Raw genomic sequence first — 27,764 nt, 5'->3', positions numbered from 1 at the left:
TCTACCTTTACACCATTCTCTAATATAAGACCAATCAACTCATCAAATTTATGATAAACTTTTAATAATTCAGAGCTTTTAGGCTAAATTTGAGATATTTATTGACTAAACTACTTGTACTGTGACCGTTTGTGTTTTTGATGGATGTTGCAAACAAATATTTATAGAATTGTATATGCATGTCATGGTAGAATGAAGCTGATGTCTGTGCTGATTTTTCACTGTTGTATACAGAGTGTATTGTGAGCTTTTCCTTGTTATTTAATGCAGTTAGTTGCAACCTGAAGTCGAGGGTATATTGTGACAATAATGTGACATGGATAGCTGTAGCTCTGTTGATAGAGTGATCAGTCGTCCAATCATGTGATCGGCGTTTAATCACCCATCAAGCAGTGTCCTTGAGCAAAAGTTCTTGATCTGTAAACACCTTGAATGACTGCCATCACCATTGACGTGTGTCCTTTGTGTGTGTGTGTGTGTGTGTGTGTGTGTGTGTGTGTGTGTGTGTGTGTGTGTGTGTGTGTGTGTGTGTGTGTGTGTGTGTGTGTGTGTGTGTGTGTGTGTGTGTGTGTCTGTGTGAACGTTTTTGTGTTTGCATATGACTTGGAATGTTTTTGATTGTGACCAGTGTTTTGAGACTAATAAAACTGCAAAAATAGCATAATAAAAAGGCAATTTATTTGCTGTTAACCATAATTTTTTTAATTTGATTTTAATGATTTAATGCCATCAAACCAAGCACATGATTATTGTTTTACTCACAAAAGCTGTTCCTATTAGCATGTCCTCTAATTATTCCTTTTACTGCCTCTCTCCCGCAATTCTTGACAGAGTCGGTGTATGACCTTCTTCCCAGAAAGTTGCTGTTGCCTTCCTCCACTCACCACAAACAAAAAGTCATGAGTCAAACCAGCGGCGGAGAGGCAGGGCCTCTCCCTTCGGCTCCTCTCGCATCAGGTAGGATCCTGCTCCTTTTCTCCTGCCCTGCAGGCTAATCATGGCTCACCTCAGACACCAGCACACATGTTACAGCTCACAATTTGAGGCAAACAAAGATTTGCATATTATAGGAGAGACAGTCAATCAACATGCTGCTTGGTTACTTGACACATGTGGGAAAACACTTTACCTTGAGAAGGATTTAAAATCAGCTCTACTTGCTTACTGATCATGTCTGCTTTTTGTAATTCATTATTTGGTAATTTTTCTGCAGCATTGTTGTTTTAAATTTCAGCCATGACAGCACATTTAAACAGTATTCAAATTTGCTAGCATCTTTCTGCCTGCAGGATAATAATAAAGATTTGCATTAAAATGTGGACTTTTTGCAACAATTGTTTTGCATACTCGGCATATTCCACAATCAAATGACTTGTGACTTATTATGACACAATTTTGTCACCAGTGCACTGTGAATGTTATCCGCCACACTTTTCATTCATGTAGTTATCTTTGTTAGACTTCATCCATTGACCATCCTTCATTATGTGGATGAAAACGATTAAGCATACATTTTTTTTCCATTTGTGATGATCTACAGGGTGTTTGGGTGTGTGATGGTGACGCAGTGTTTTATTTGAGCAGATTATTTAACTAAAATGAACTGGTTGTCTCGTTTTATGCTGACTTAAATGCAGAGATGGTCCAAGTCTGGGTCACTAAGCAAAACAAACAACTTACTTTAGGTCAACTCATGTTAGAGGGACATATTAACCTTTCTTGCATTTTCTGTCACCTGTACATACATTTTATGAGCATTCCACATACATACAACATTCATTGAAACATTTACATTAGCTCATATTAAAAGGGTCCTTAATATCAAGTATTGAGATTAATCAATGTTTATGCTCAGATCACTGTGTGTGCTCAACATTCTGACAGATCATCATGGATGTTTTTATATAAGGGTGTGTCTCAAAACAAAAGAAAGCACAGAGAGAGAACACAGCACTACAACTTCTTAGAAAAGTACATTCTTTTTCCAAATATTTATTTGAAACCATGAAATCTTTGTATATTATATTTGACTTGTATTATGCATAAAACTAAGTATTTCAGGGGTTTTTATGTTTTATTCTTGATTATTTTTTCACATTAATTCCTAAATGTTGAATGCAGCATCTCGGAGTGCTTGCATCTTTCTTCATATCAAATGTTGTTTTTTTATTTTAAGCTAATTAAGCATGCATCTAGTGATATGAGTCTACACATTTTTTTTTTTAATGTTATAATATAATTTTGAGATGCACATTAAAGATGAGGCAAGTGTCAAGTTACAAGCGCTTGATTCTGCTTGTGAGGATGTTTAGCTCTACTGAAACTAGAATAAGAGGCCAGAATGTGGCAATAAGGACTTCTTTGTGCTGTGAACTTAAGCTACTACGATATAACTTGAAAATATCACAAGCAAAAAAATGCAATAGGTCCCCATGAAGCAAATTTGATCATTTACACATATCAAAGTCAATCTCACTCAGCATGATGAAGACCTCTTTGTGGTTTTCACTTTGTCAGTCTTGTTGCATGCAGATCTGACAAATTATTAATGGGCTTAGGTAAATTCCATGCATCCATTCAAGATAAATCAGATAAATCTTTATCAGTATTTTTGCAGATTTGGGTTGATGATATGTTGTCTTACTTTCTGATCGTGGATGTTTTTGTATTTTTTATAATTTCCCAAGATGAAACTCCTTCCATGTGTTTTATGTGCATCTTTTTTCTTTCCAACTGTATGTTTTGCAAACTAATGAATCACCAAACGTCAGCAGCAGTCTAACTTCTTCTCTACAATCTGCAATTTAACCACACTCTTCCCCACTCTTCATCGAGTTCATTGTAACTATTTGAATGCTTATGAAGTCACAGTGTATGTCAGCATGCTGGAGCAACTTTTTATTTTTTCATTTTTGGCAAACAAAAGAGCTTTTGTCTTGATTTTTCAAATCTGAATAAATTTTTTTTGCTGTTCAGCTTTTATTGCTCATTCGCTGTCTCATTTTTATATTCCAGGAAGTTCCCTCTGAAGCAGGGAGTGTCTGCATATAAAATGGTCTGCAGTTCTCTGCTTCATAGGTCAGAAGCTTGTTTATTTTGTCTCTGTGGCTACGTTCAGTCCCAAAAATGAGCTTTTGACGCAAAAACAGAATAGAAAAAAAAACAAACAAAACAAAAAGCTCCAATAATTGGCATGCCTCCTTATTGTACATATTACTTTTTCATACTTCCCTCTCCATATCCTCATTTTGGAAAAAAAAATGATTATAACCAAAATTGCTAGCCATATTGCTAATTTATTATAATTGGATATTTTTTTTCTTAAATTTTGTTTTGCCAAACAACTTTACAAAAAAAAAACAAAAAACATAAATGGACTGCTCACCTCGTTTTGAGTCCAATCTTTGCCACACTACTTCACATGTACAGATAACATCTGCATCACACATGCACACATTTAAGAACCAATGAAAAGGGGGAAATTTTATTTGGATAAATTAAAAGAAATCCAAAAATAAAGGAAAAAAAAATCACGGATAGAATTTGCTGCTTAAAAGGGACTGCTAGCCAACCCTGGCTGAGAAACCTTTATTCACTGTCTAATTATCTGCCATGTAGATGCCATGTCCTCCTCTGTGACCGTGGAAGGCCCCCGCAGTGCTTTTCCCACCTCTTCCAGCTCCGCCGTGCCTTCCGCTGCTTTAGTCAGTGACCAGAATCCAGTTCACAGCAGCAATGTGGACCAGGAGGACCCCAGGAGTAGCAGAGCGGTCCCAGAGGTCATCGGAGGAGGAGAAAGTGGGAATGGCAGCAGTAGCGGTGGAAACAGCAGGGGCAGCAGCGAGCTTGGAGGAGGAAGAGGCGTCACACCCCAGGAGCCCCAACCACATCATCAGATGACGCCATCTAAGCGGCGCACCATATTAAACATCTCTCCACCTCCACAAGACCTGCTTGATGACAGTCGCATGTCCTGCCAGGATGAGGCGTCCGTGGACTCGGAGCAGAGTAACAGCATCTGGATGGACGACTCCCTGTCCAACTTCAGTCTCATGAACAGCGTCTCCTACAATGATAACACCGAAGTGCCACGAAAGTCACGCAAGCGTACCCCTCGACAAAGACCCGGGCCCAAGACTGTGCCCACAGCGGAAGCCAGCATGGATGTGTTCGATGCAGACAGTGCAAAAGGGCCACACTTTGTGCTCTCCCAACTGGGATCTGACAACAAAACCGGATCAAAAGGAAGGTTTGTACCCAGTTCCAAATGGCCACAACATGCTCACAGCATTTAGGTTTTGATAAGAAGAGATTTTCATGCACAGAAAGATGAATGATTAGAAGAAAATAATTTCATTCTTTTGCTCTTCATTTATTTAATCCTGATTTTTGGGTGGAAGTTTGTCTTGTAAAACCATCAAATACAAATGTCTCAATTTCATTTGGGGCATAATTAAACTCAGTGATTGACATAACAAACATTTATAGTTCTTTATAGTTCTTTTTTTTGTTTAATTTGTAACCCTTTTGTTTAATTTGCCACCCTTGAAGTTTTTTAAGTGGACACTAACTTTGGTCTCACCATTATTATAAAGGTCATCTAATAATAATCTCCGTCAGCATTCATCCTGATGGTCAGAATATGTATTATCAGGAAATTACACACTCTGACACTTACCAACAGATGGAAATCTTCAACAAACGGAGCAGGCTCTAAATTTCCCACCACACTATGACTGACGGAGAACAGGCGGCGAGATCAGAAGCGAGGGAGGGGCAGGATACTGAAGTACAAACAATGGTCAGCCACAGTGAATCACAGAGCCTCTCTCAAAGACCCAGGATAAGCAGAGCAGATTAAATAAACAGATATCGCTGAAGGTTTTAAGAGCTGGGTATAGAATATGCCCGCTTGATGGAGGGCCTCTAAACTCGGCATTGCTCCATGAGCACCATGGCAACTTTGAAGTGTTTTTACTGTCGTGGCTGCAAAGTCACAGCAGAGAGCCCCCGCCAGATGCACGCATATATATTTAATAATAATGAGTGCATTCTCTGTCTTGAATTTCACAGGATCTGCAGGTAAAGAGGATGCAAACAGAAACAAGAACTTTTTTTCTTCTTTTTAAAAATAATATGAACCGTTAATGACTATATTAACCGATTCAGTTATGAACTTACTCTATAAACTGTCTACAATGTAAAAGGAGAAAAGCTCAGTTGCATATCCAATGATAAAAGTTCTCGGAATCTTTTCATATTAAAGATGATCTTCTGTTGACTTTTTGCAGCTTGGATGATCCTCAAACAACAAATCACAAAGGAGGAACTCTTTCGATGCAATTCCCACAAAAGAGTGAAGGAAAGGAGCTGAAGATCCTGGTTCAGCCTGAGACTCAGCACAGAGCCCGTTACCTGACTGAAGGCAGCAGAGGATCAGTGAAGGACCGCACTCAGCAGGGCTTCCCTACTGTCAAGGTAAAGATAATCCCATGGCATAGTTTCTATGGTGAACACATGGACTCCTTACCTTTAACATTCCTGCAGTTGTTTACCTTTGTTTAAGGGTAAATACATTATTGGGTTCTTTCTGGAGGCTTTCAAATCCACATCTATGTATCTAATATTTGCCCAGAGCCATAAGAGTGGTGACAAAAAAATAAAACAAATATGCTGAAGTAGTGAAGTCATTGTGTGTCAGAGTTTAAAGATTTCGATCCAGAATTGAGACCATTATTTGATCACGAAGTTTAATGTTTATCATTGACATGTCCTTTCAGAAGAGAACATGTACAAGTGAGAAAGCAAATTTTAAATCAGAGCACAACAAGTACAGGCCGACTTTTAAAACCCGACTCGTTTGTACAAGAGAGCAATAAACATTGAGGTGTGTTGGGCAAAACAATAAAGGACTCTCCTTGATCGGTGAGGTAATTGCTATTAGTGGTGTGTCTAAAACAACAATTGAAAGACAGAAGAGGCACAAGTACAGGCCCGGCCGGGGCATGCTGCTGTACAGCAGGGTGAAAAAGAAAAGGATCTTGTGAAATTCGTATTTAAAAAATGTCCATAAGCAGTGTTGAGAATAACAATAAAATAGTGATTGCAATGCAACTACCTTTGCCAGTAACCCAATAATCATTATAGGATGAATAAGTGACAACAAGAAGTTTCTGTGTCGTCGTGAGGTTGTTGTAGATGAAGAAAAAGAGTGATCTGAGCCATTCGGTTGTTTTTCCCGTGACGCAGCTGGAGGGTGTGAGTGAGCCAGTAGTGCTGCAGGTGTTTGTGGGGAACGACGCGGGACGTGTGAAGCCTCACGGATTTTACCAAGCTTGCAGGGTAACCGGACGCAACACCACGGCCTGCAAGGAGGTTGACATCGATGGCACAACTGTCATTGAGGTGTCCCTCGAGCCGAGCACCAACATGACACTCGCGTGCGTATTTTTCTCTGGGACTGAAAAGTCTTGTTTTAGTTTTGAGATGTTAAATCCAACAAAGTCTCATAAAGTGAGTTGATTGCAGGTGTTTAGATGTGCCTTCCAAATAATTCATAGCAACTGCTTAATGAAGGGAATTTTTGATATCTGTCAACTATAAAGTAAGACTGTCTTCTATAAGCCTTCTCGAAAGTATTAGTTATTTTCATGGTGTGCTGATGGACATCGTTTTGTAAAAATACACACGTTTAGTATATGTCAGGCTTGTTGTTTAATACTGCTTTTATCTGCAGGGTGGACTGTGTTGGGATCTTGAAGCTCCGTAATGCTGATGTCGAGGCTCGTATCGGTGTGGCCGGGTCGAAGAAGAAGAGCACGCGAGCTCGGTTGGTGTTTCGGGTCAGCATCCCTCGTCCAGACGGATCGATGCTCATACTACAAACTCCCTCGTCTTCAATCCTATGTAGTAAGTCGGATTTGGGCTTGCCTCTGAGGGAATGGCCACACCTTTAAGAGACGCATGTAAAAAAAAAAAACAGCTAAATAATATAGCAATCTTGACAGAATGCTGCTTCATGTGCAGCCTATTATCATCTTTGTTAATCCAGTAACACTATAATCTGGCAGGTTCATTCAAGAAAACAATGAATTGACCTGCAACCCAATTATTTAATAGTTAGTCTAAGCTGCGCTTTTTTTTTTTCTCTCCTCCGTGAGACAGTCCCTTCACTTTATGTTAAAAATAGCTTGAGGTCAGGAGACTTTTGGATGGAGACATTTGAAGACAATGTGTTAAGATCCTGTCAGATTCGGTGATTTTGATAATACCTACAGCAGGAGGACGTGGCTGGTTTCATAAACAGGAAAGACGCTTACGGCAGAGAAATATCTGTGTAAGTGGATTTGGGAGAAAAAAAAGAGGGAAAGGACAAAACAATAGAGATGTGTGGACTTCCATTGTTTACACAGAGCATGCATGCAATCTAGGGAAATATCTTTCTACAAAATAAGAAGAAAAAAAGCAATCCATCTTTGCTTGTGTGTGTCCATATGTAAAATTGTGTGCTGGAGGGGGAGGAAGGTGGTGAAAAATTGTGATTGTTACAATCACAGCAGTTACATTTGTTTGTTCAGTTTTTGGACCTCCCACTGTTTAAAATATGTTGTGGGGGTTGATTGGTGAGAGTCTGTGTGACTGTCTCCCTGTATGTATCCTGTGATTGACTGGCAACCAAGTCTCTACAAACAGCCAGCTGGGATGGACTCCAGCACGCTGTGACCCTGATTGGGATAAAGTAGTGTAGAAGTGAATGGATGAATGTGTTAAAGCCATTTGTATTAGGGAAACTGACGGAAGTTATTTAATAATACGTCACAGCTCAGTATGTTTTAACCTAACTTGTCGGCACAATTTAGAAGGTCGAGCATGTGCTTCTGGGCTGCATTGAAATGGTTTGGATCTTTTTGGCACTAAGAAACCACGCATTAACAGTTGCAGGTTCCATAACTCCAATTGGATATTTATTTCAAACTTGCATCCCCAACAAACAAAAAAGGACACCTGTTTCTCCAGTTCTGTACTTAAAAACCTGTCGGCCTCTTTGTGCTTCCACCAGTTGGGTATAATAAACAACTTCTCTGTCCAGTATTCAACATGTCCACTTTCGAGTTTTATAGAAAAGCCAAAGCTGAATGAGTACACTGAGATGGTTGAGATAGAAGCAGATGCTCCACTGTGGGTTGTTGGCATGAATTGGGCGAACATAACGGGAAGCAGGAGAAGGAGACAGAGCAGAAGAATGCTCTGCAGCTCCCAAAGATGACCTTGAACGAGATCAATGAATGTATACAAAATGCATTCATAATAACATTTTATTTTTGGACACTTTTTTTTTTTTTTTTTTTTTTCCTTTTTGATAAAACAGTGAAATGTTGATTCACTTTTTGCCATGTGTAAAGTGTGATAGGGCAGTTTGAAGCCTCCAGATCATAAACACTAGAAAATAACTTTACAATTAAGTGCTTTATGACACGTTTTTTTATTCAGCAGTTTTTGCAATTTTTTTGTTTTTAAATATAATAACCTATTGTAACCCAGACTTTGTACGAGGTGATTGATCTTCATGTGGAATAACAACTACATCAGACACTCTTAACTGTTCTGAAATGGATGTTCCAATGTTTGCACAGAAGATATTGTTCTAATGTTATTTAATTACAGCATGATGATCTGTATTTGCACGATTGCAGAATTAGTTTTAGTATACATTTGAGCATTTTCTGAATTTGTAGACCAAACAAGAGAACACTGTTATTTGTCCCTATAGCCTAAATTTTAGATTATAAGAGTCATTAATGTTACAAAAACAGTTCTCAACAGCTTGCTTGTTTGTGGGGAAAAGAGTGAAAAATGCTTATTGTAAAAACATTTTTAAATCATTTCCAAATGGTGACAGGGGTGCAGTGCCTCTTCTTGTTACATTGTTTCCTGTCCTTTGCTATGGACGTGGCTCATTAATGTTCCACTCTGGTTGCAGCTCAACCTGCTGGAGTTCCTGAAATACTGAAGAAGTCCCTCCACAGTTGCTCAGTGAGAGGCGGAGAAGAAGTCTTCATCATTGGCAAAAACTTTCTCAAAGATACCAAAGTCATGTTCCAGGAGAATGGTTCAGGTATTAAATGAGCTCAATGAACTGTATGTGAACATTTCAGGTTAATATCCCCAATATACCCCGATTCAACTTGCTGCATCCTCTATTTCTTCCAGAGGAGAAGTCATGGAAAGCAGAGGCTGAAATCGACATGGAGCTGTTTCACCAGGTGAAACCTCTCTATTTCCTGTGGGGGTTTTTTTGGTGCTGAATTATTGTTGGTGTTATTTACTAATGAGCTGATAAGATATACGGGGCCATTTCAGATTGGTATGGGGCTTTAGATGTAATCATCTTAAATGGATGCTGGTTCAAAGGTTTGAGCAGTCTTATTGTGTGGTGACCTAATTACACACAGCCTCAGAGGCTCTGCTGAGTGTGTCTCAACAGGACTGCTTAAAGCTTTGCCCTTGGAACTGAAATGGTCGTAGAGTCATAAAGTAGATGGACTGATGAATTTGCAGCAAGGGAGACCCTTCTCATTTTATTTTGATTCGATTCTTTTAATATTTACAGTCATTGTTTTGAAATTCTGGTAATCTGAAATGTCATATGGTGGATATGATTACTATGATCACTGGTTAAATTTTTTTTTTAACATTATTGTCAAATTAATAGAACTTACCCATTTTGGACTAATGGTTAGTTCGTTTCCTGTCAAAGCATTTTCCAATTGTAAATGATTTACTCAGTTAATAATAATCTCTTTAGCTAACCATTCCCTTTTGTTTTTGTTGCAAACTGCAGGTCACTACTAATTCACACATCAGTTTTTTTTGTGCTATGCCAGAGAATTGCATAACTTGTTCTATTTTGAATCAGTTATTTAACCTGGTGACTTATGGCTTTCCTCCAATTCATGAAGTCAGATAGCCTGTTCTCGTTCCAGTTTGCTGACTTTTCTTTTTATTATCCTCAAGAATCATTTAATAGTCAAGGTCCCGCCATATCAGAACCAAGCCATCACCTCTCCTGTGTGTGTGGGAATCTACGTGGTGACAAACGCTGGGAGATCTCATGATATTCAGCCCTTTACCTACACTCCAGACCCAGGTTTGTTTCATCTGCTCATTCACAAAAGTACTTCCCTTTTTTCACCATCCCAATGTCCATGGAAATGTAATCAAGCTTCTTGTTAAGTAGTAAATCACTTTTAGATTATATCTATATATTTGTTTGACAAAATGTTTATTGTATTTACTGACTGACAGCCTGACTGAGTTAGAAGGTCTGTCGTAGTAAAATTTATTTTCCTTTCTGCCAACACTCTTGCAGTAAAACCGGATGTTTCTGTGAAGAAAGAGATGCCCTCTCCAGTGAAGAATTGTTCTTTCGATGAGCAAATCAAAGGTTATTTAACTCAGAATTTTACTGTCATACTCAATCATTGTTGAACTACATATATACATTTCAGGAGATAATACATTTTTAAAGAAAGACCCTTCTTAATGTCATCGTTATTGCATGTTTCAGAGAGACATAACTGCAGAAAGATGTTCTTAATATGATTGTTTCTTCTACAGGTCTCGATGGTGGATTGATGCCTTCACTGTTGCCGTTAGTGAAGAGAGAGGATGTTACACCAATGGAAGTGACAAGCAACCTCCAGTCTTCTGGCGTATTTAAGGTGATGTAGTGACCTACAAGTTCATTCAGTGTGTTTCTGTTAGGTGTTTGAATATTTGATTAAATTCACTTTTTACTTAAATGCCCCGTCGAAAAAAGTTCTTCATAAATGCAAGTTTGAAAAAAAAGTAAACTGAAATTGTACCGGGATGAGTTAAAGTAACACATCTCACTTTTTCTGTTTTCCCAGCAGTCTGGAGACCTTTGTCCGGCCCAGCAGACCTTAGACATGACAACAGGACATCTAAATAAAAGCAGAGCTTTTTCCAACAACCTGTCTCCGTCTGCAGGCAATCCGGACAAAGGCCCTGCTCCAGTTTTCACTAACGCTGAGCCTTTAAGCACCATCCAGAAGCAGGATATTGCTGCTAGCGGCTCGTTTCCTGTACAGGCGGACTCCCTCCTCCAGCAAGGCTCCCAGCAGTTCCTTCTGGAGCCCAGAGATGGCATCCGGCAGGAGAGCACGGGCAGCGGTTCTGGAGCTGTTAGACTTTGTGGGGAACCTGCAACCCAACAACAGCAGATACAACTGTTTCCTCCAGATGAAGTCGCGCAGCTCGAGGAAGCAGTGAGACAACTGAAAGCTGAAGCGTACTGCAGCCTGCCACTTCAGTCTGACAACTCTATCACCAAGCAGCAGCAGCAACACATTCAGCATCAACAACAGCTCCAAAAACAGCAAATTCAGCAGCAACAACAGCAGCAAATCCAACAGCAACAGCAAATCCAACAGCAACAGCAGCAACAGCAGCAGGCTTTGGAGAATTTACAGCGGCGACTGTTTCAGTCACAGATTCAGATGCAGTGTGGCATGTTCCCAGATGGTTCTCCGGGGGAAAATGCAGAACATCAGGGTTCATCACAGGGGGCTGTACCAAACCAGAGCCCTCTTTTCCAACAACCCCAACAACAGCAGCAGCAGCAGCAGCAGCAACAGCAGCAGCAACAACAACAGCAGCAACAGCAGCAAGCAGCTCTTTTTCAACAGGCTAATGACCTTTCCATTCAGACCAACTTCCTCCAACAGACGTCCTCCCACCCATCACCACCCGTATTCCACAATCCTAGCTCTTTGGCCGAACCGCAGGATCCACAGGTGGCCCTGTTTCAGAAAGCATCCCAGGAGCAGGTTCAAGCTGCTCTGTTTCAAAACACCTTGACAGTACTGCAGTCTCCAGAGCAGCAGCCCTCAACTCCTGGACTTTTCCTCCCCCAGGCCCCCTTATCCTGCCAGCTTTCCACAGGTGCTGCTCAGCAACAGCAGCAGCAACAGCAGATGGCCTTCCTGAATGCTCTCCAGTCCTCCCCTCCTGAACCACAATCAGTATTTCAGACCCAGGGCCAGATCTCCCCCATCCAGCAGAGAGCCCCCATGGAGCAGCAGCAGCAGCAGCAGCAGCAGCCTTCCCAGCCACAGCCACACACACAACCAGCTCAGCCAGCTGCCCTGTTTCAGACCATCCCCTCACATCCATCGGCAAATGTGCTCTCTCCAGGACAGCAGCAGCAACAGCAGGCTGGTCTGCTCTTTTGCAACCGCGCTGTGCCTACCTCAGACCAGGCCTCCAGCCTCTTATTCAGCAGCCAGGGACAGATGCCTCCGTCAACCAGCACCAGTCTGGTTTCTCAAGAGCCCCAAAACCCTTCTCTGCTCTTTTCCCAGACCAGCATGGTGAATGTTAACCAGCAGGATCGCTCTGAGCCCATGGCCCTGGGGAACCCCACTGATCCACGACAGCAAACCATGTTTCAGGAACAGCAGCCTATGCAGCTGGGCAGCAGCACCAACAACCGGCAGGAGCAGCCCGTCAGCCTCTTCATGCCCCAGTCCAACATGGGCTCTCTCCAGGGAGGACTGTCGCCTCAGGAGCTGTCGCAGTCTGCCTTGTACGCATCACAGAACGGAGTGGCAAACCTCCAGACGACAACCTCCTCCCCGGTTCAACAGCCAGGGAATCTATTTCAAACAGCTATGAGTGGAAGCATCAGACAGCCCAGCCAGCCTCAGCAGGCAGGCCTGTTCATCTTCAGTATGCAGAATGGTTAGTTTGTCTAATGGCCCCGTGTTTTCACCCTTTTGTGTTTTTCTACAACCCTGTAACTAGCTTTCAACACGAGAAGCTTCTCATCTCTCAGGTGTCACCTAACTTTTGACACCTTCTTTTGACTTTATCGTTCCCACGCGCTCTCGTTTCATTGATCATCTGCTTTGAGCATATTAAGGACCGAATCTCAAAGTAACTCGAGGAAAGTAACAGGAGCATTTGGCAAATGTATCTAAAGTTAAAACCATTTCAATCTCAAATGAAGCGACATGTGTGTACAGTTTGTTTCTCCTGCCCCCAAGTGGCTAAAATCAGCTCAGTCAGAACAATAAAACAATCTCATGTTACTGACAATGAGTGAGTAGAGATGAATCAACCACTTGATTACGGTACTTTTTTCTTTTGTTTAGGTATTTAAAATTTTATTTGAGGACACTGACAAATTATGTCCTATAAGACACTAAACAATCAAATATGGCCACAGATTTCATAAGATGAAAAAAAAATGCAATAACAAGACATTTTATTAGCATGTGAACATAACAGATGTGCTGTATTTGTAGTGGATAGTCTCATCTATATCAGAGCGTCCACACATTGAAGTCGAACTGAGAAGCTCCCTCGAGTATAGAATAATTTGACACTCTTTCATTGCAAGACAAAAAAGCTCATGTAAAATACTCTAATAATGAAACTTTTGACAATTGATTTAAGAGGTGAAGTTAAAATTGTTTCTTCTTTTGTGATTCACTTGTCCATCTCCCTCTTCCATCCTGGCAGAATGTGGCCCCATGATGAACACTCCTGGAAACACTGTGTCGGACCAGATCATCGCAATCAGCCAGTCTGGTCAGAACCAAAGAGAGAGCGATGCACACATCCAGTCACTGCTCAACCAGTCGCTGTCTCAGCCCGGGGCTGTTCAGAGCAGCATGTCTGCCTCTCAGAACATGGAGAAGATTGACGACCTGCTGGTCAGCCTGCAGGACACCGGCAGCAACTTAACTCGTTCATACTGACCTTCATGCCACACCTGTTTATTGTTTTGTAATGCTAATAGAAATGTGGACTAAAGGATCCCAATATTTTCCATATTCAATGAGACATGTCTATAATTAGCATTACAGCATGTACTTATCGTGGCCATCTGATGTTCTTATGGTCTATGAAAAAGTAATTTGATCCATTTTTAAAGCCATGCATTTAACTGATAATAATGTGAAGGAGAGTCACACATTTTTAAGTGCTACTGGCCATGATGAGCCTGTCTCTATCTTCAAAATTATAGCGACAGAATGAGCAGCATGAATGATGGTGACCATGAAGAAAAGTTGACCAAATTCATATTGACACAGGGTAAAGTAGGCATTACTTAGCTTCATTAGTTAGTTGAGAAAACTAAACACGTCTTACAAATGAGACTGACTCCTTGTGGTTTTAACCGTGAACGATGTGAGAAGAATCATAATGAGAAATGTAAAACTCGGCACGTTTCTTGAACTTTCCTTGCGGAGAGACGTTTTGTGAAGTTTTGATCTATGTGTAGATTGTCATTGATCTTTTTTTTTTGCAACACCGCCTTCCACTTGAGGTGTTTCTCTAAAGTGTTCTCCAAAGTGTTGAGTGCTTTCCTGGATTAGTGTTCTCTTTAATCATGTTGTTTGTATATCTTGTTGCATGGAGGCCAGAGTGTATGGTGCAGTATGTTAGAGAGGTTTTGGAACGTTTGGCTAAACTTGGGGAGGATTTTGACGGCGCCTGCATCTGATGTGGTTGATAGTTATTTCCACCTGACAGTGCAGAAGTTGTTTCAAAGGAAGTTCACAAAGTAGCAAGAAGGCTGAGAAGTCGGTGGTAGAATGTCTGTGGTGACAAATGCGTCTAAGGTAATCGGATGTGTGGTCTCATGTATGTAGGTTTTAGTTTCCATGTTGTTTCTTCGAAACCAATAACTTGTAAAAGTTCTCATTGCTTGATCATCCCCCAAAAAACTGGCTTTGATTTTGTTAATGGTCTGATTTAAAAGCAGAAATACTCATTAGGTTTATTCTACACTTGTTTAAGTCATGGGTTTTTAAAGTGTAGGACTGACCTACCCTGAGGGACACCACTGAGCTTCACAGGAGGCTAAAGTTTAATTTAAAGATAAATAATTATAAAAACACAATTTTAGAGTGGAATTTATTCTAAATGTGATTACCACACATTAAAGCAATCTTTCACACATTCTGCACTTTGAAACCTGCTGGTTTTGATGCAAGAAAGCCCCAAAAAAGTCATCTTTGTACAAAGAATAGTGGAAGATAGACAACCAATGATGGCTGAGACTTACAGGTATGATCTGCAGCCACTGTTTTATTTTCATGAAGTCCCACCAGAGCTGGTGCTTTTGCTTTCTGCTCCACTTATTTCTGTATTTACAGTCACAAAAATAATATTTTTCCCATTAATGCAGATCATATAAATATCCACTTGTATTTCATCATCATTCAATGCATTTCCAATCAGATACGCTGTGTCCAAACTTTAGGTTTTGGGTCCAGATTTTGTTGCATGCTGTTGTCAGCAGTGTCATGATCACCGTTGCCCTTTTCAAAAACATTTCCTTCAAGACTGGACAGATGAGGAGGAATGTGGATCGGGAGAATGTCATATAAACAATGTAATATAAGTTCAGTCTTCTGGAATAGAAAGAGTAGAGTGTAACATAGTATATTATTATCATTTGTGTTGTGAGGGTCAGAATATTATGTGTTTAAGTGTCATTTTGTTGTCTTTTTTTTCAGCGTCCGGCACGCAGAAAATGGAATAGTATTCTTAAACCAGCTTGAGAAGAGCCTTTTCACCGGTTTTATAAATGTCATGGATTTGGTGAATGTCAAGGACGAAGTTCCTTGCACCATGTTATGGTATTCAGAAGCAGGATTGGGGCCCATTTCACACATTTTCCTGTAAATACAAACTCGTCGCAGGTTTTACAGACTCTGTCCTCGTCTGCAGTTGGCCAGTTGCCTCAGGACCAAAGTTTGACTCAACTCTGGCTTTGCATAAATCCTGATGACAGGCCAGTTTTATGGCTCGTAAACTTTTCTTTTCTACTGACTTGCAATGTAACTTCAAAATCAGCATAGGCGTAGATGTATTTGCCTCCTGATGATCTATCTCAGTTTTTTGCACGGTGTACTGCTGCCAAACTGTTTATTTGTGTCCGTTTGCTTCTGCATATCCCTATCATGTGTAGCTTCACTGTCCGTGTCTGTACGAACAAGGGGCTGGTCTCTCATTATGATGGCGTGAGCTCCATTTTATGCGTCATTGTTGTCTCGTTTTTGTTTATTGGGTTGTTTTTTTTTTCCATGTATAGTTTGTTAACAGGTCAACACCGTTACATTTTATATACTCGAAAGTTGGAATGAGCTATTTGTTTTTTGATGCAGATGGTGCAAACTTTATCAATGTGACTAGAAGTCAGAGTCAGTTTTTTTTTTTTTAAAGGGACCCTACTCCTGAAGGAAACCTGACTTTGGAGAAAAGAGCTGTCTGAGATTGGCTTTCTTCAACTTGTGAAATAGAAAAGAAAAACTAAGATTTCCAGTGTTGCATATTTATGATTTAATTTGCTTGTAGAAAGTCTTTTTTTCCAGCTTCTTGTCAGAAAAGCATATCTAATTTATTTGTGTGTTTGTTGTTACCATCCCCCCCCCCCCCCATAATCATAGTTGTATTTTTGACCATAATTTATGACGGTAATGTGATTTGGCCCTGAGACCTTCTGATTCTTTAACAAGCACCTTGTAGTGTTGGCAGTGAGGCTTTACAAGTTGGACGTGCTTTTGTACACAAATTAATAACACACATTCCTGTGTACACTATATCCTGTAACTTTCAGAGTTGGTTTGAGAGCAGTGGCTCTGTAGTCCGTTTGACCAAATAGTAAACAGCAGGGAAAAATGGCAGCAAACTCTTGGACCAACTCACCTGCAGTATTTTTACAATGGAAAATAGTACTGATTGTGGTTTTACATTGTGATTGTGAATGTGTCACTTAGAGCCACAATGTTGTTAGATTCACAATCTGGGGAGGTAATTACTTTTTTGAAATTACATTCTTCTCATTTGTGTTTTCACAATACTCTTACAGACTCTTTACACTTTATACCAACTTTACACAAAAGAAATTATTAACAGGTGTTTTGTCATTTTTCTCAAGCTGCCAAAGATTATTTCTTTGTTCCTCGCAATAGAACAATATGTGGTTTTCTTTGAGCATCACCAGTTATTCTATGAGTCACATGTATTCAGAACGTTACCGTACATTTCTTAGGGAAAGTGTCTTCATATACTTGCAGAAGTTGTACATGTGTCTTCAGTAGATGTTGTAGTAGCAGCAAGATTTCTGCTTATTCATGGTTGCCTGTTTAACATCCTGCTGGTCCTGCCAGCGAAGGCGAGTCCTCATTATCTAGAATGTTTAAAGCCATAACACTATAAAAGTGTTGTTCTTTAGTTTGACAACAGTGAGCAGACCGATGTGGCTGTGGTGGATTCATGTGATGTGCAATTTCCGTCATGCATCTACAACATTGTAACTTTGTACTGAAGTATCCATGGCATTTATGTTATTTGACGTAGATGCAGACAAATTTTCTCTGAAACTGCTATGCAGCTAATATATCTGAAATAGAGATCTATTAGTTTTTGAATATACATATATTTTTCTATATAACCTCTTTGGTTTTCCACATAATGGAAACAAAAACAGAATAGATGTTCTTTCTTTTTGTGTTGCCTTTTCCAATGCGTTGAGTGCCGCCTGATTTTAATTCCTGAAGTCAAAATGCAAACCTCTCAACAACAATATAACATGTTTTTTGTTTTTAAAATACAAGTCTAATTAATTGTATTGTTTGGTGAATTTAAGAGGAGATTTACCTTAACTTACTGTTTACTAGCACAATGATTTCTAATCTTGCTGATTTCTCTGAGAGCCTGTGCGTTACACAGACTTCGTGTAATTCGTCAAACAGAATAGCAAAAGTCAGTCCACTCTACATCTGTTATGTCCTGCATTTTATTGGTTACAAATCCTGCAAAACTTCTGAATTTCTCACAGAGCATTTCTTCAAAAGCTTTCTATTTTATGTGAATCACTGTTCTGGGAGGAATTTTGTCTTTTTGTTTGTAACCAAGTGAACAACTGTCAAACAATCATCTCTGATACAAAGGGGTTTGATGCATTTGGCTTTTGTTGGGACATTTTTCTTCTCTTGCAATCTGATTCCTGTAAAGTTGCTGCTCTCCATATTAAACTTGTATACTTTAAGGGTTTGAGTATTTATTTCATGTGTTTGGTCCATTGAGATTGCTATGGTGGCACAACATACAGGCCTTGTACATTTGTCTCTGAGCTGTCCATTAAAAATAATGAAGTTACACCATTCATCAGCAGAATGCAATATGGCTCAGTTTTGACGTGATCATTTATCTCTTTATTTGTCCTGTTATGGAGTGATTCACCTGCAGGACCAGCCCTGCCTTCACCCATCGGCAGCTGGGATTGGCTCCAGCATCCCATCACACTGAATTGAATGAAACGTTATCAAAAAAGGATTAATGTTTCAGGGTGTGTTGTCTCAATTTATTTATTTATTTTTGGGAGGGGGGGCTTGGGTTCATAAAAATGCTAAGCCTTTACTTAGATAAGATAACATGTATTTTAGTTTCTCCAAATTTGGAAAATACCAATCCAGCTCAATGTCAGCTGGAATAGGCTTCAGCTGCAAGGAAAGCCCATCAATCTGCTGCCCTGCTTTGTTCAATCCAAGGACAGTGATGGAAGGAAGGGTATGATCTGAACAGGTCGCTGGTCCATCGCACCACAAATACTGACTGGCCTATGGGCAATTTGGCACCATGGCATCTCATATACTGTACATGTTTTTGGACTTTGGGAGAACATACTAAATTAACTCAGAAGGACTCAGCCCCAGAGAGACACACAAGCACACATTCTTATATTTTCACCAATGGGCAAATTAGATTCATTAACCTCACTTGCAGGTTTTTGGACTGTGGGAGGAAAACTGGAGTACCCGGAGGAAATCCACACTTCTCTAAGCACACACTGAGAGAACATGCACATTCCAAACAGAAAGGCCCTGCTGGTATTTAAACCTACACTCTTTTCACTTTGAGGTGAGAGCACTACACTGCTCCATGTAGCCTATAACGATAAAAACAAAAATAATAATTGCAATCAATTCAGATTTTTTTTTTTTTTACACTAAACTTTTAAGTCAGTCAGTTGGGATTAATACGTATTTTGCAGAGGACGTCAAAAGTCCTTCTCTGAATTAAAAATTTAGATTTTTACCTGTTAAAATTCATCGACGTTTACTACCTTCATTAGATCTTCACATGTATTTTCTTGTTGCTTATATTTTGTTTGTTGAAGAATATATCTATTAACCAATGACACTGAAGTACTCGTATAAAGTGTTTACGGTTTCCGACGGACCTAAACGCACCATCGCGTCACTTTCGAGGTGTCTGCGCGTTCGTGTTCCGACGTGCGTGCGCGCTCGTTGGTCTTTTCTAGCACAGCATCAAGAACATGGCCGACGTGACAGCGGAGGACGGCGAGAAACTCAGCAAAAAGTGAGCTCCTTCTTTACTCTCGGCGCTAATTCAAGCGCTCTCGGTCTGTCGTCCAGCTACATTTTTCAAAGCAGTGCTTCTCTATGCAGTTAAGACTGTTTGCATCTCGTAATTCCAGTCCTCCTGTCAGGGGATAGAAGCGAAACGAAGGTCCCATATGGAGGCGCCGGAACAGCCTACACATCCGAGCATGCATTTCGTTTTTGGATGCTGGTAGTTGTAGTCTCGAACACGGTTTTAAACCGGTCGATGTACTTTATTTCTGCTCGCACATTAAACTACAAGTACCAGAAGACATTTATCCAAACGTCCTCCACACGTTGATCGTGCAATCTTGCGGATCCTTTTCTTATGTCAAATTGTAGACTCGCTGCATGAAGATATGCATTATTTCAAGCAGGGCACTTTTTCATGCAAAATTTCTATATATATATATATATATATATATATAACAGTGTGTATACTGTGTGTGTATACAGTAACGGTTTCTCAATTATGATTATTTCGCTTTCAATTTACCATACATGCATGCAGTGGCACTATGGTATCTGCCGCACCTTTAGGGAAAATCAATGAACTCCACATCTGGCTTTAACTCTCTGTTGATTTGCATGAAAAAATTGAATTTCAGCTCCCTTGAGCTTTGTGAGAATTAAGACTTACGTTATGTTGACAGTGTTTAGAATTTCCTGGCAGACAGAGTCCGCTTTTCATCTTTATTCTGTACTCTGTCTTTGCATATATGTCTTATTTTCTCAGGACTGTCTGCTGACCGAGATAGTCAGAATGCTGTGTCTGGTCAGGGCAGCCAGGCAGCAGCTTTGCCAAGCCAATCGGGTCAGGGGACAGTGGTTAAAATATGCACCCCCATGTACAGCTGCAGGCCCAGCTCAAATTTACGGAAACCGGTGGAAAGGTGACAAAAGGTTGGTGGCTTTTCCATTAAAGTGAGAAAATCAACCAACCTTTTGTCATCAGAGCAGATGCAGACCCCTCCCCTCACCCCACCCCACCCTCTTCCGCATTTGTTGCTTCCTCTCGTCTTGTTTTTTTTCTTTTATTTTGTTTTAACAAACCACGATACATTGAACTGTGCAATGGAGTTTTTTGTAAAGTTCATACATCTGTTCACATCCATCTACAAAGCCGTTGCATTGCCATTGCATCAGAAACAATAAAATATTTGTATCTAATCTGAGTCATTTTTATTTCCTCCTTCCTGTTTTATCAGTGAGCTGAAGAGGCGGATGAAAGCAGAGAAAAAGGCAGCCGAGAAAGAAGCCAAGGTCAAAGACCAAGTGGAACAAAAGAAGGAGTCCAACGACCAGGGTGCACAAAATGCCTGTGAGGTGGATGAAGAGACACTTGATCCAAATGTGAGGATTTTGTTTGGCTATTGCACTGTTCTGCTTGTCTTTTCCAAAATTGTATTTACAAATTAATCCAATATTCAATCTGTTGCTTACAACACAGCAATACTACAAGATTCGCACTCAGGCCATCCAGGAGCTGAAGGGCACAGCCGAGGATCCGTACCCACACAAGTACAATGTGGACCTGTCGCTTACAGACTTCATCGAGAAATACAATAATTTACAGCCAGGAGATCAGCTGACAGATGTGGTGCTCAATGTGTCAGGTACTGGGATTAATGAATGAGCTCACTGTCTTGTGTGCACTTTCCGTAAAACATGTGCCGGTACCTTGCAGCAGGTTGCCTGATAAACTTGGTATGTGTCTGGCAGGCCGTGTCCACGCTAAGAGGGCTTCTGGAGCCAAGCTGATTTTCTATGACCTGCGAGGGGAGGGAGTCAAGCTGCAAGTGATGGCAAACTCAAGGTACTCGCTCATTAACTCTTCACTGGCTCTTTACATTGTTGGGGGATTTTCTTTCTTAAGATTGTAGTGCGTGTTTTCATTTTTGGTGCATCTTGTTGACAGGAATTACAAGTCTGAGGAAGCCTTTATGGCCATAAACGACAAACTGCGCCGTGGTGACATCATCGGGGTCCGCGGCAACCCGGGGAAGACAAAGAAGGGGGAGCTGAGCATTGTTCCTATCGAGATGACTCTCCTGTCGCCATGTTTGCACATGTTGCCCCACCTCCACTTCGGCCTCAAAGACAAGGTAACAAGGACAACCTCAGAGGCGCCTTCGTGGATTTTCTTTATTCTCAATGAATATAGGCTTAAGGGAACTGATGAATGCAGTACATGGCTACTCCCATCTATGGAAAGCAATAAAATGTTTTTTCTTGACGCCGTTTGTCAAAATGAAACTGAAGGGAACATTGAGTTCAACTGTTGCATGGTGTTCCAAGTTTTTTCTGATTGTACTGTCATAAAAAGGCATAAAACATCTTCCGCACACTCGACAGAGAACAGAGCAGACTTCCAAATTATTATTCGAAGAAACTTTTTTTTGGGGTGACACGACCTTCTGCTGGCTGGCGCTTTCGCCTCATTGGAAAGAGCTATAGATCCAGCCTCCTTTGCTTTATGGTGGCTTTGGTTTCTTCTCAGTTGCACACTTTTCTCTCAAAGCCCAAAAACATGCTTAAATAATCGGTGAATGAATTAGTTGTAAGTGTTGAAAGTACTGGAAATACATTGAGGATATTGACTTTAAAATTAGGCACGGTTGCATGTGTGATGGTAAATAAATCAACACTGTTGTAGTAGCAGGAACTGCTACTGAGGTGTTGCTTATCACTGCTGTGACTCTGTTATCTCAAAGGAAACCAGATTCCGCCAGCGTTACTTGGACCTGATTCTCAATGACTACGTGAGGCAGAAGTTCATCACTCGCTCCAAAATCATCACATACCTGCGGAGCTTCCTGGACCAGCTTGGCTTTTTGGAGGTTCGATGAGATGTGTACCGCAACAGTGACGCGAACCACATCACGCAGATTGTGTATTTGTTTGTACATGTGAGTGAGATAAATGTAGTGTCAATTTGCTTGGCTGAGTCATGTTTGTTCTTGCTTTTAGATTGAGACACCAATGATGAACATTATTCCTGGTGGAGCAGTGGCACGTCCATTTGTGACTTACCACAATGAGCTGGATATGAACCTGTACATGAGGATTGCCCCTGAGCTCTACCACAAGGTAATGTCTTTGGAGGGAGTTAAAAACAAAAAGAAAGGAAGATGAAAAGGTTGTACTTTACTTGTGCTAACTATGCCTGTGTGTCACTCCCTCAGATGCTGGTGGTTGGTGGAATGGACAGAGTGTACGAGATTGGCCGTCAGTTCAGGAATGAAGGCATCGATCTCACTCACAACCCAGAGTTCACCACCTGTGAATTCTACATGGCCTATGCCGATTACCACGACTTGATGGAAATCACTGAAAAGTTACTCTCAGGTAAATGGAAGTCTGAGCCATGGTGTAGAAATCATTTTCTAACTGATCTCTGTGAGACTCAACCGTCCATCGGTTAAATAACACTTTTCAGGTTTTCAGAGGAGCCCACGCAGTGAAGTGGTCATGCGCTCTCATCTCGTATTAATGAAGTGAATCTGAGTTTGCCTTTCTGTGTGGCGTTTCCATGTTCGCCATTTGCTTGTGTGGGTTTTCTCCCAAGCGCTCCAGTTTCCTCCCACACTCCAAAAGCGTTTGAGGTCATTTGTGACTCTAAATTGTGTTTGATTGTCATTCTCTCAGTGTTTGCCAGGTTTTTGGACTGTTGACCTGTCCAGGGGTTACCATGCCATTACTCGCTGTTAGCTGGGATCAACTCCAGCTCCCGACTACCCTGAATAAAATAAAGCTGTAGAGTATGAATTAATGGAAGCTCCAATAGCCCAGGAGTCTACAATCGGCTGTTCTTGGTTCTTTCTTTAGTGACTCGGTGTAGTTTTATTGGACGACATGTAAATAAATAGTTAGACCTGCTTTTTTAGCGTGGCATCAAATCTTTTTCTTAACCGGCAGTTCGAAGGACGTCATGCCATGTTACCTGGTATCTGTCCATCCACCCATTTTCTATTTCGCTTTATCAACGATGTTCTAAAGCCGACCTGTCCATCACAGGGCAAGCAGCAAGAGATGGTCACACAGAACACATTATATCCCTTGTTCCAATTAACTATGCATACTGACTTGTTTTCTTTCATTTCAACAGTGCTTATCCATTTGTATGTTTAATGAGAGTTGGTCAAATGCCATTAAATAAAAAATCAACATTGAAAGAGCTTAACACTTAAAAACAGAAATCAGTGGTTCTTCAATTACATGCATACAGGGCTATGGTCGTAATTTTGGAGGGTAAAATAAATATTAGGTGGAAAGGGATTTAATGAATTGCTAAGGTTAGACACCCTTGATTATGTAAAGAACTTCATCTACAAACCTACAGGTGTCAGTCATGAGCTACTTGGCTGCCTTCAGTGTTGTTGAATGTAATGAATTTGTATATTAATGAAGATCTCAATTTAACTACAAAACACTATATATTTTTTCCCAAGTATGGAATAACCAGTATCCTCAGTTTTGTTGCTTTTGAAATGGTGAAAATGTGCTGGAATCAAATCTATTTAGAAGCGACTCACATGATCCTGTTTGCTTTAGGGATGGTGAAGCACATCACTGGAGGATACAAGGTGACTTATCACCCTGACGGTCCGGAGGGACAGGCCTATGAGATTGACTTCACCCCACCTTTCAGGAGAGTGAGCATGACTCATGATTTGGAGAAAATCATGGGAGTCAAATTCCCTCCAACTGACAGCTATGACAGCGATGGTAAGAAATGTGGAAATATAAAGAATCACATCGACTGAGAGAACCGCACATACCTTTCTCCAGATGCTTTTTTGAAACAACAGTTGACAATGCCTTTCAGATTGCGTGCGATCTCTGTATTGAACTTTTGTGGTTTATTTTCCACTTTCTTTCTGCAGAGACGCGTAAATTCTTTGATGACCTGTGCGCTCAGAAGGGAGTTGAATGTCCCCCGCCCAGGACCACCGCTCGTCTCCTGGACAAGGTGCTGCATTGTTGCTGATCACCACTTGTCTGACCTTCTTATTGCCGTTCTTCCTTTTGCCACTTTTACATACGAATTGTTTGGGTTTGTTTTTATTTACAGTTGGTTGGAGATTTCCTCGAGGTCACGTGTATCAACCCGACATTCATCTGTGACCATCCTCAGATCATGAGTCCTCTCGCGAAATGGTGAGAAACGCTTTGTTCTGCCCTCGTGTTCATGGTGAGTCGAGGCTCGGTTGGGTCCTGACGCCTCCCCTGTCGTTGCAGGCACAGATCGCAGAAAGGCCTAACGGAGCGCTTCGAGCTCTTTGTGATGAAGAAGGAAATCTGCAATGCATACACGGAGTTGAATGATCCCATCAGACAGAGAGAGCTTTTTGAGCAGCAATCCAAGGTGTGTATGAACCCCTAAGTTTTGGGGGTTTTTTCTTTCTACAGAGGAAAATTATCCAAAAGCTGAGGCCTTGTCTTATTGTCACTGTATATATACATCACATAACAAATGCATTTTAATCATTGAGGTGGATTTGTTTTTTGTTTTGTTTTTCCTCCCACAGGCCAAAGCTGAGGGTGATGATGAAGCCATGTTCATTGACGAGACCTTCTGCACAGCTCTGGAATACGGTCTGCCGCCAACCGCCGGCTGGGGAATGGGACTCGATCGCGTCACCATGTTTCTGACCGACTCCAACAACATCAAAGTAAAGATATTGGCCTTGTTTTCAACTTTATTTTATTTAATTTATTTGCACATATAACAACCAAGCAAATACAAGTCAGATACTTTATGCCATCAGATATGTAATTTAGTAGAGAACAGACTTAACATCAGCCTGATCTAGACAGCAGGATGTCAGATGAACCATGATGCCTGTGGTGCAGCAGTCTGCTCTGCCCAGGAAAAATCTTTGTTCTGCCACCCCCCCCCCCCCCCCAAGTTAAAACAATTGAACAGACCAACACATAGATTTATAATATAGCACCTGCAAAATCCTCCCCTAAAGGTTGACAACAATGGTGGAACAGATTTGCACCCACAAATGCATGTTTCACTCTTATTTCAGTTGGTTATGTCCATATTGGAGTAAAAAGAAATTAAAAGAATGATGTAACACGTTTGGGCTTTCACAGGAGGTGCTGCTGTTCCCAGCCATGAAGCCTGATGACAACAAGACATCAGCACCCAGCGAGGGGACCTCCGTGTAATGACGTGACCCTCAAACTCTCCTGCTGTCCCGTCATGACGGGAGTAAGCGTCATGTTGGAGCATTTTCCTCACTACAGCTGTCCATGGATTCAGTGGGTTTTCTTTGTTTTGATTACTTTTGCTTATTTTTTTCAGAGTCTTTGTGTTCAGAATTTGAAAGTTACTGCAAGGGAAAATCATCTTGTTTTGATGAATGCTTTCCTTTGTGTATTTCTCACCTATTGACTGCATCCCCTTTTCCCTGAAAAACACATTTTAACCTTCTTTGTGAGTCGGTCGATGAACATGGTGTTTGGTTAGGAATCCATCTGGTGTGCTGTTGGATGCAGAATCAGTTTTAATACTTCTGAATATACTTTGAGTTACTAAAGAGGGTGCTGGATTACCAAATATGCTGCGTGGAAATACATCAACATGAAGCTGAACCCTCTTATAATATTTGCAGTATGTCCATTAGTTTCTTCTCTACGTCTGCTCATCTGTCCTGTTTTCAATGATTGCTCCACAAATTCAAGATTTCTCTGCCAAGAACTTTAAAGATTGTATGTCAGAATAAAGTGCATATGAATTTGCTGTGTCTCGTGATGGTTTTAGACACTCTCCTTTTCAATGTAATGAATTGTCTTGGGCTTTTTAGTATCGTGACATCTGTGACTAATGTCAGACTCTTGCAGAAGATTAATTTATACCCAACAAACCTGCGATATTTAAGGTTTATGAATTCTGTATCAAATTGCCCGACGACAGTACAACTAAAATGCAAGCTGGATTTTACAATTTGTCCATTATTATTTGACTATTATGTAAATACTGCATTTCCAATTTTTTCTTTTTTTTTTCAGCTTTCAGATATTTTTGTTTCCTGTAGCTGAATGAGAACTTGGTATACTGTATTGTGGCTGGAGTTTTTCATTTTGAACCTTTAACCAAATGATCAAATTTGTATCTAAACTAAGAGCACAAGCCTATAATCGCAAAGCAATCTTGTAGTCAGATGACTATCTTTACCAACAATTCTATTCCTTTACATACAATACTCACATAAAGTTTAGGATATTCACCATTCTGGTCATATTTCAGGATGATCCTAAAATTCACAATAATATTTGATGCCTCAAACTATCATCATACACCATCTTGAAATCAATGTCATCAATTAATGACTGTTTACACCCCGTTCATTAAACTATACAGCATTTGATTTTGCAAAATCTCACTTGTAAAAAAAAAAAAAAGTTATTCCAAATGACATGGACACACTGTCAAACTATAACAAGCATTTAAACAGACCTCTGTCTGTGGCGTCGCTGTTGGGGGGGGGGGGGGGGTGGAACTGAAGCGATTTGGATTATTTTCACAGATTCACTGTCCTGACCTCTTTGTAATTATTTACTTAGACTTGAGTACGAAGCGAAGTATCAATCCCACACACTTTGGTGTGAAAGAAAAACACCAGCTCAAATTACAATGACAACGACACAAACTACAAAATATAATCAATGCTAAATGGGAAGCACCAAAATATTTATTGCTTAATAAAGAATCCCACTTTACACTTCCCATTTTGGGATGCTTCTGTTCTAGAGCTAGAAGTAGAACCACAAGTTAACTCAGTCCCTCAGGAGCTTGTTTATGTCAACATTTATGGATGAATTCAAGACTAGTAACTGAAACTGCATGCCTCAGTAGGACTACTTGTATAAATAAAAGTTGATAAATAAATCAAGAATGGCAAGAAACATGAATTAGTTCATAACCATACATACACTTTGTTGGGACAATGCTGTAATCATATTGTCAGCCTATTGCTGGCATGGGGATGTTGGTATAAGGGATAGACCGCCCTGTAATTTTATTAGTGAACCCCAATTGTCATTGGTTCGAAGTGGTGCAAATCATTTGGGCACTTCAGCAGTACTAGAAATATTTAATGACTGAAAACTGTCATTCAATGACACATATAAACAAAGACGTAACCATATGAGGACAACTCAACACCATAAGATACCATTGCATGTGTAGAAATTGGTTTTTTTCTAGTAGGAGAAAATGTGAGGGTTTTATAAAAAAAAAAAAGAAAATAGTACGTGAGGTGACACCCCTGGCTTTAGTTCATGTAAATGTTGCCTGTGCTAAAA

At 40.5% G+C, this 27,764-nt stretch overlaps 2 protein-coding genes across 5 annotated transcripts; both read left to right on the top strand.

Moving 5' to 3' along the window:
• Window positions 1–903: 903 nt before the first annotated feature.
• On the top strand, window positions 904–18,088 carry nfat5b (nuclear factor of activated T cells 5b). 3 transcript variants are annotated; one of them, XM_080498563.1, is made up of 14 exons: window positions 904–957; window positions 3,016–3,078; window positions 3,619–4,249; window positions 5,292–5,478; window positions 6,250–6,440; window positions 6,737–6,909; window positions 8,981–9,115; window positions 9,211–9,263; window positions 10,015–10,147; window positions 10,370–10,444; window positions 10,618–10,721; window positions 10,911–12,762; window positions 13,546–13,614; window positions 15,552–18,088. In XM_080498563.1, exons 3-14 carry the CDS (start codon window positions 3,624–3,626, stop codon window positions 15,575–15,577), a joined length of 3,624 nt encoding a protein of 1,207 aa, XP_080354689.1. In that variant the 5' UTR covers window positions 904–957; window positions 3,016–3,078; window positions 3,619–3,623; the 3' UTR covers window positions 15,578–18,088. The 3 variants fall into 3 exon arrangements, with proteins under 3 accessions (XP_080354689.1, XP_080354688.1, XP_080354687.1); XM_080498562.1 differs by having other exon boundaries at window positions 10,914–12,762; window positions 13,546–18,088; XM_080498561.1 differs by having other exon boundaries at window positions 13,546–18,088.
• Window positions 18,089–19,343: 1,255 nt separating this feature from the next.
• kars1 (lysyl-tRNA synthetase 1) lies at window positions 19,344–26,197 on the top strand. 2 transcript variants are annotated; one of them, XM_080499775.1, is made up of 15 exons: window positions 19,372–19,422; window positions 20,182–20,348; window positions 20,654–20,798; window positions 20,896–21,061; window positions 21,168–21,261; window positions 21,364–21,550; window positions 22,160–22,285; window positions 22,416–22,535; window positions 22,631–22,793; window positions 24,000–24,173; window positions 24,332–24,417; window positions 24,520–24,605; window positions 24,687–24,813; window positions 24,977–25,120; window positions 25,551–26,197. In XM_080499775.1, the coding sequence occupies exons 2-15, from the start codon at window positions 20,209–20,211 to the stop codon at window positions 25,623–25,625; spliced, it is 1,833 nt and encodes a 610-aa protein (XP_080355901.1). In that variant the 5' UTR covers window positions 19,372–19,422; window positions 20,182–20,208; the 3' UTR covers window positions 25,626–26,197. The 2 variants fall into 2 exon arrangements, with proteins under 2 accessions (XP_080355902.1, XP_080355901.1); XM_080499776.1 differs by lacking the exon at window positions 20,182–20,348 and having other exon boundaries at window positions 19,344–19,422.
• Window positions 26,198–27,764: the final 1,567 nt, after the last annotated feature.

Source organism: Blennius ocellaris (genome assembly GCF_963422515.1).
Source record: "Blennius ocellaris genome assembly, chromosome: 1".
Lineage (NCBI taxonomy): Eukaryota > Metazoa > Chordata > Actinopteri > Blenniiformes > Blenniidae > Blennius > Blennius ocellaris.
Note: the sequence above shows the minus strand (reverse complement) of the source record. Positions and strands in the feature narration are given on the sequence as shown.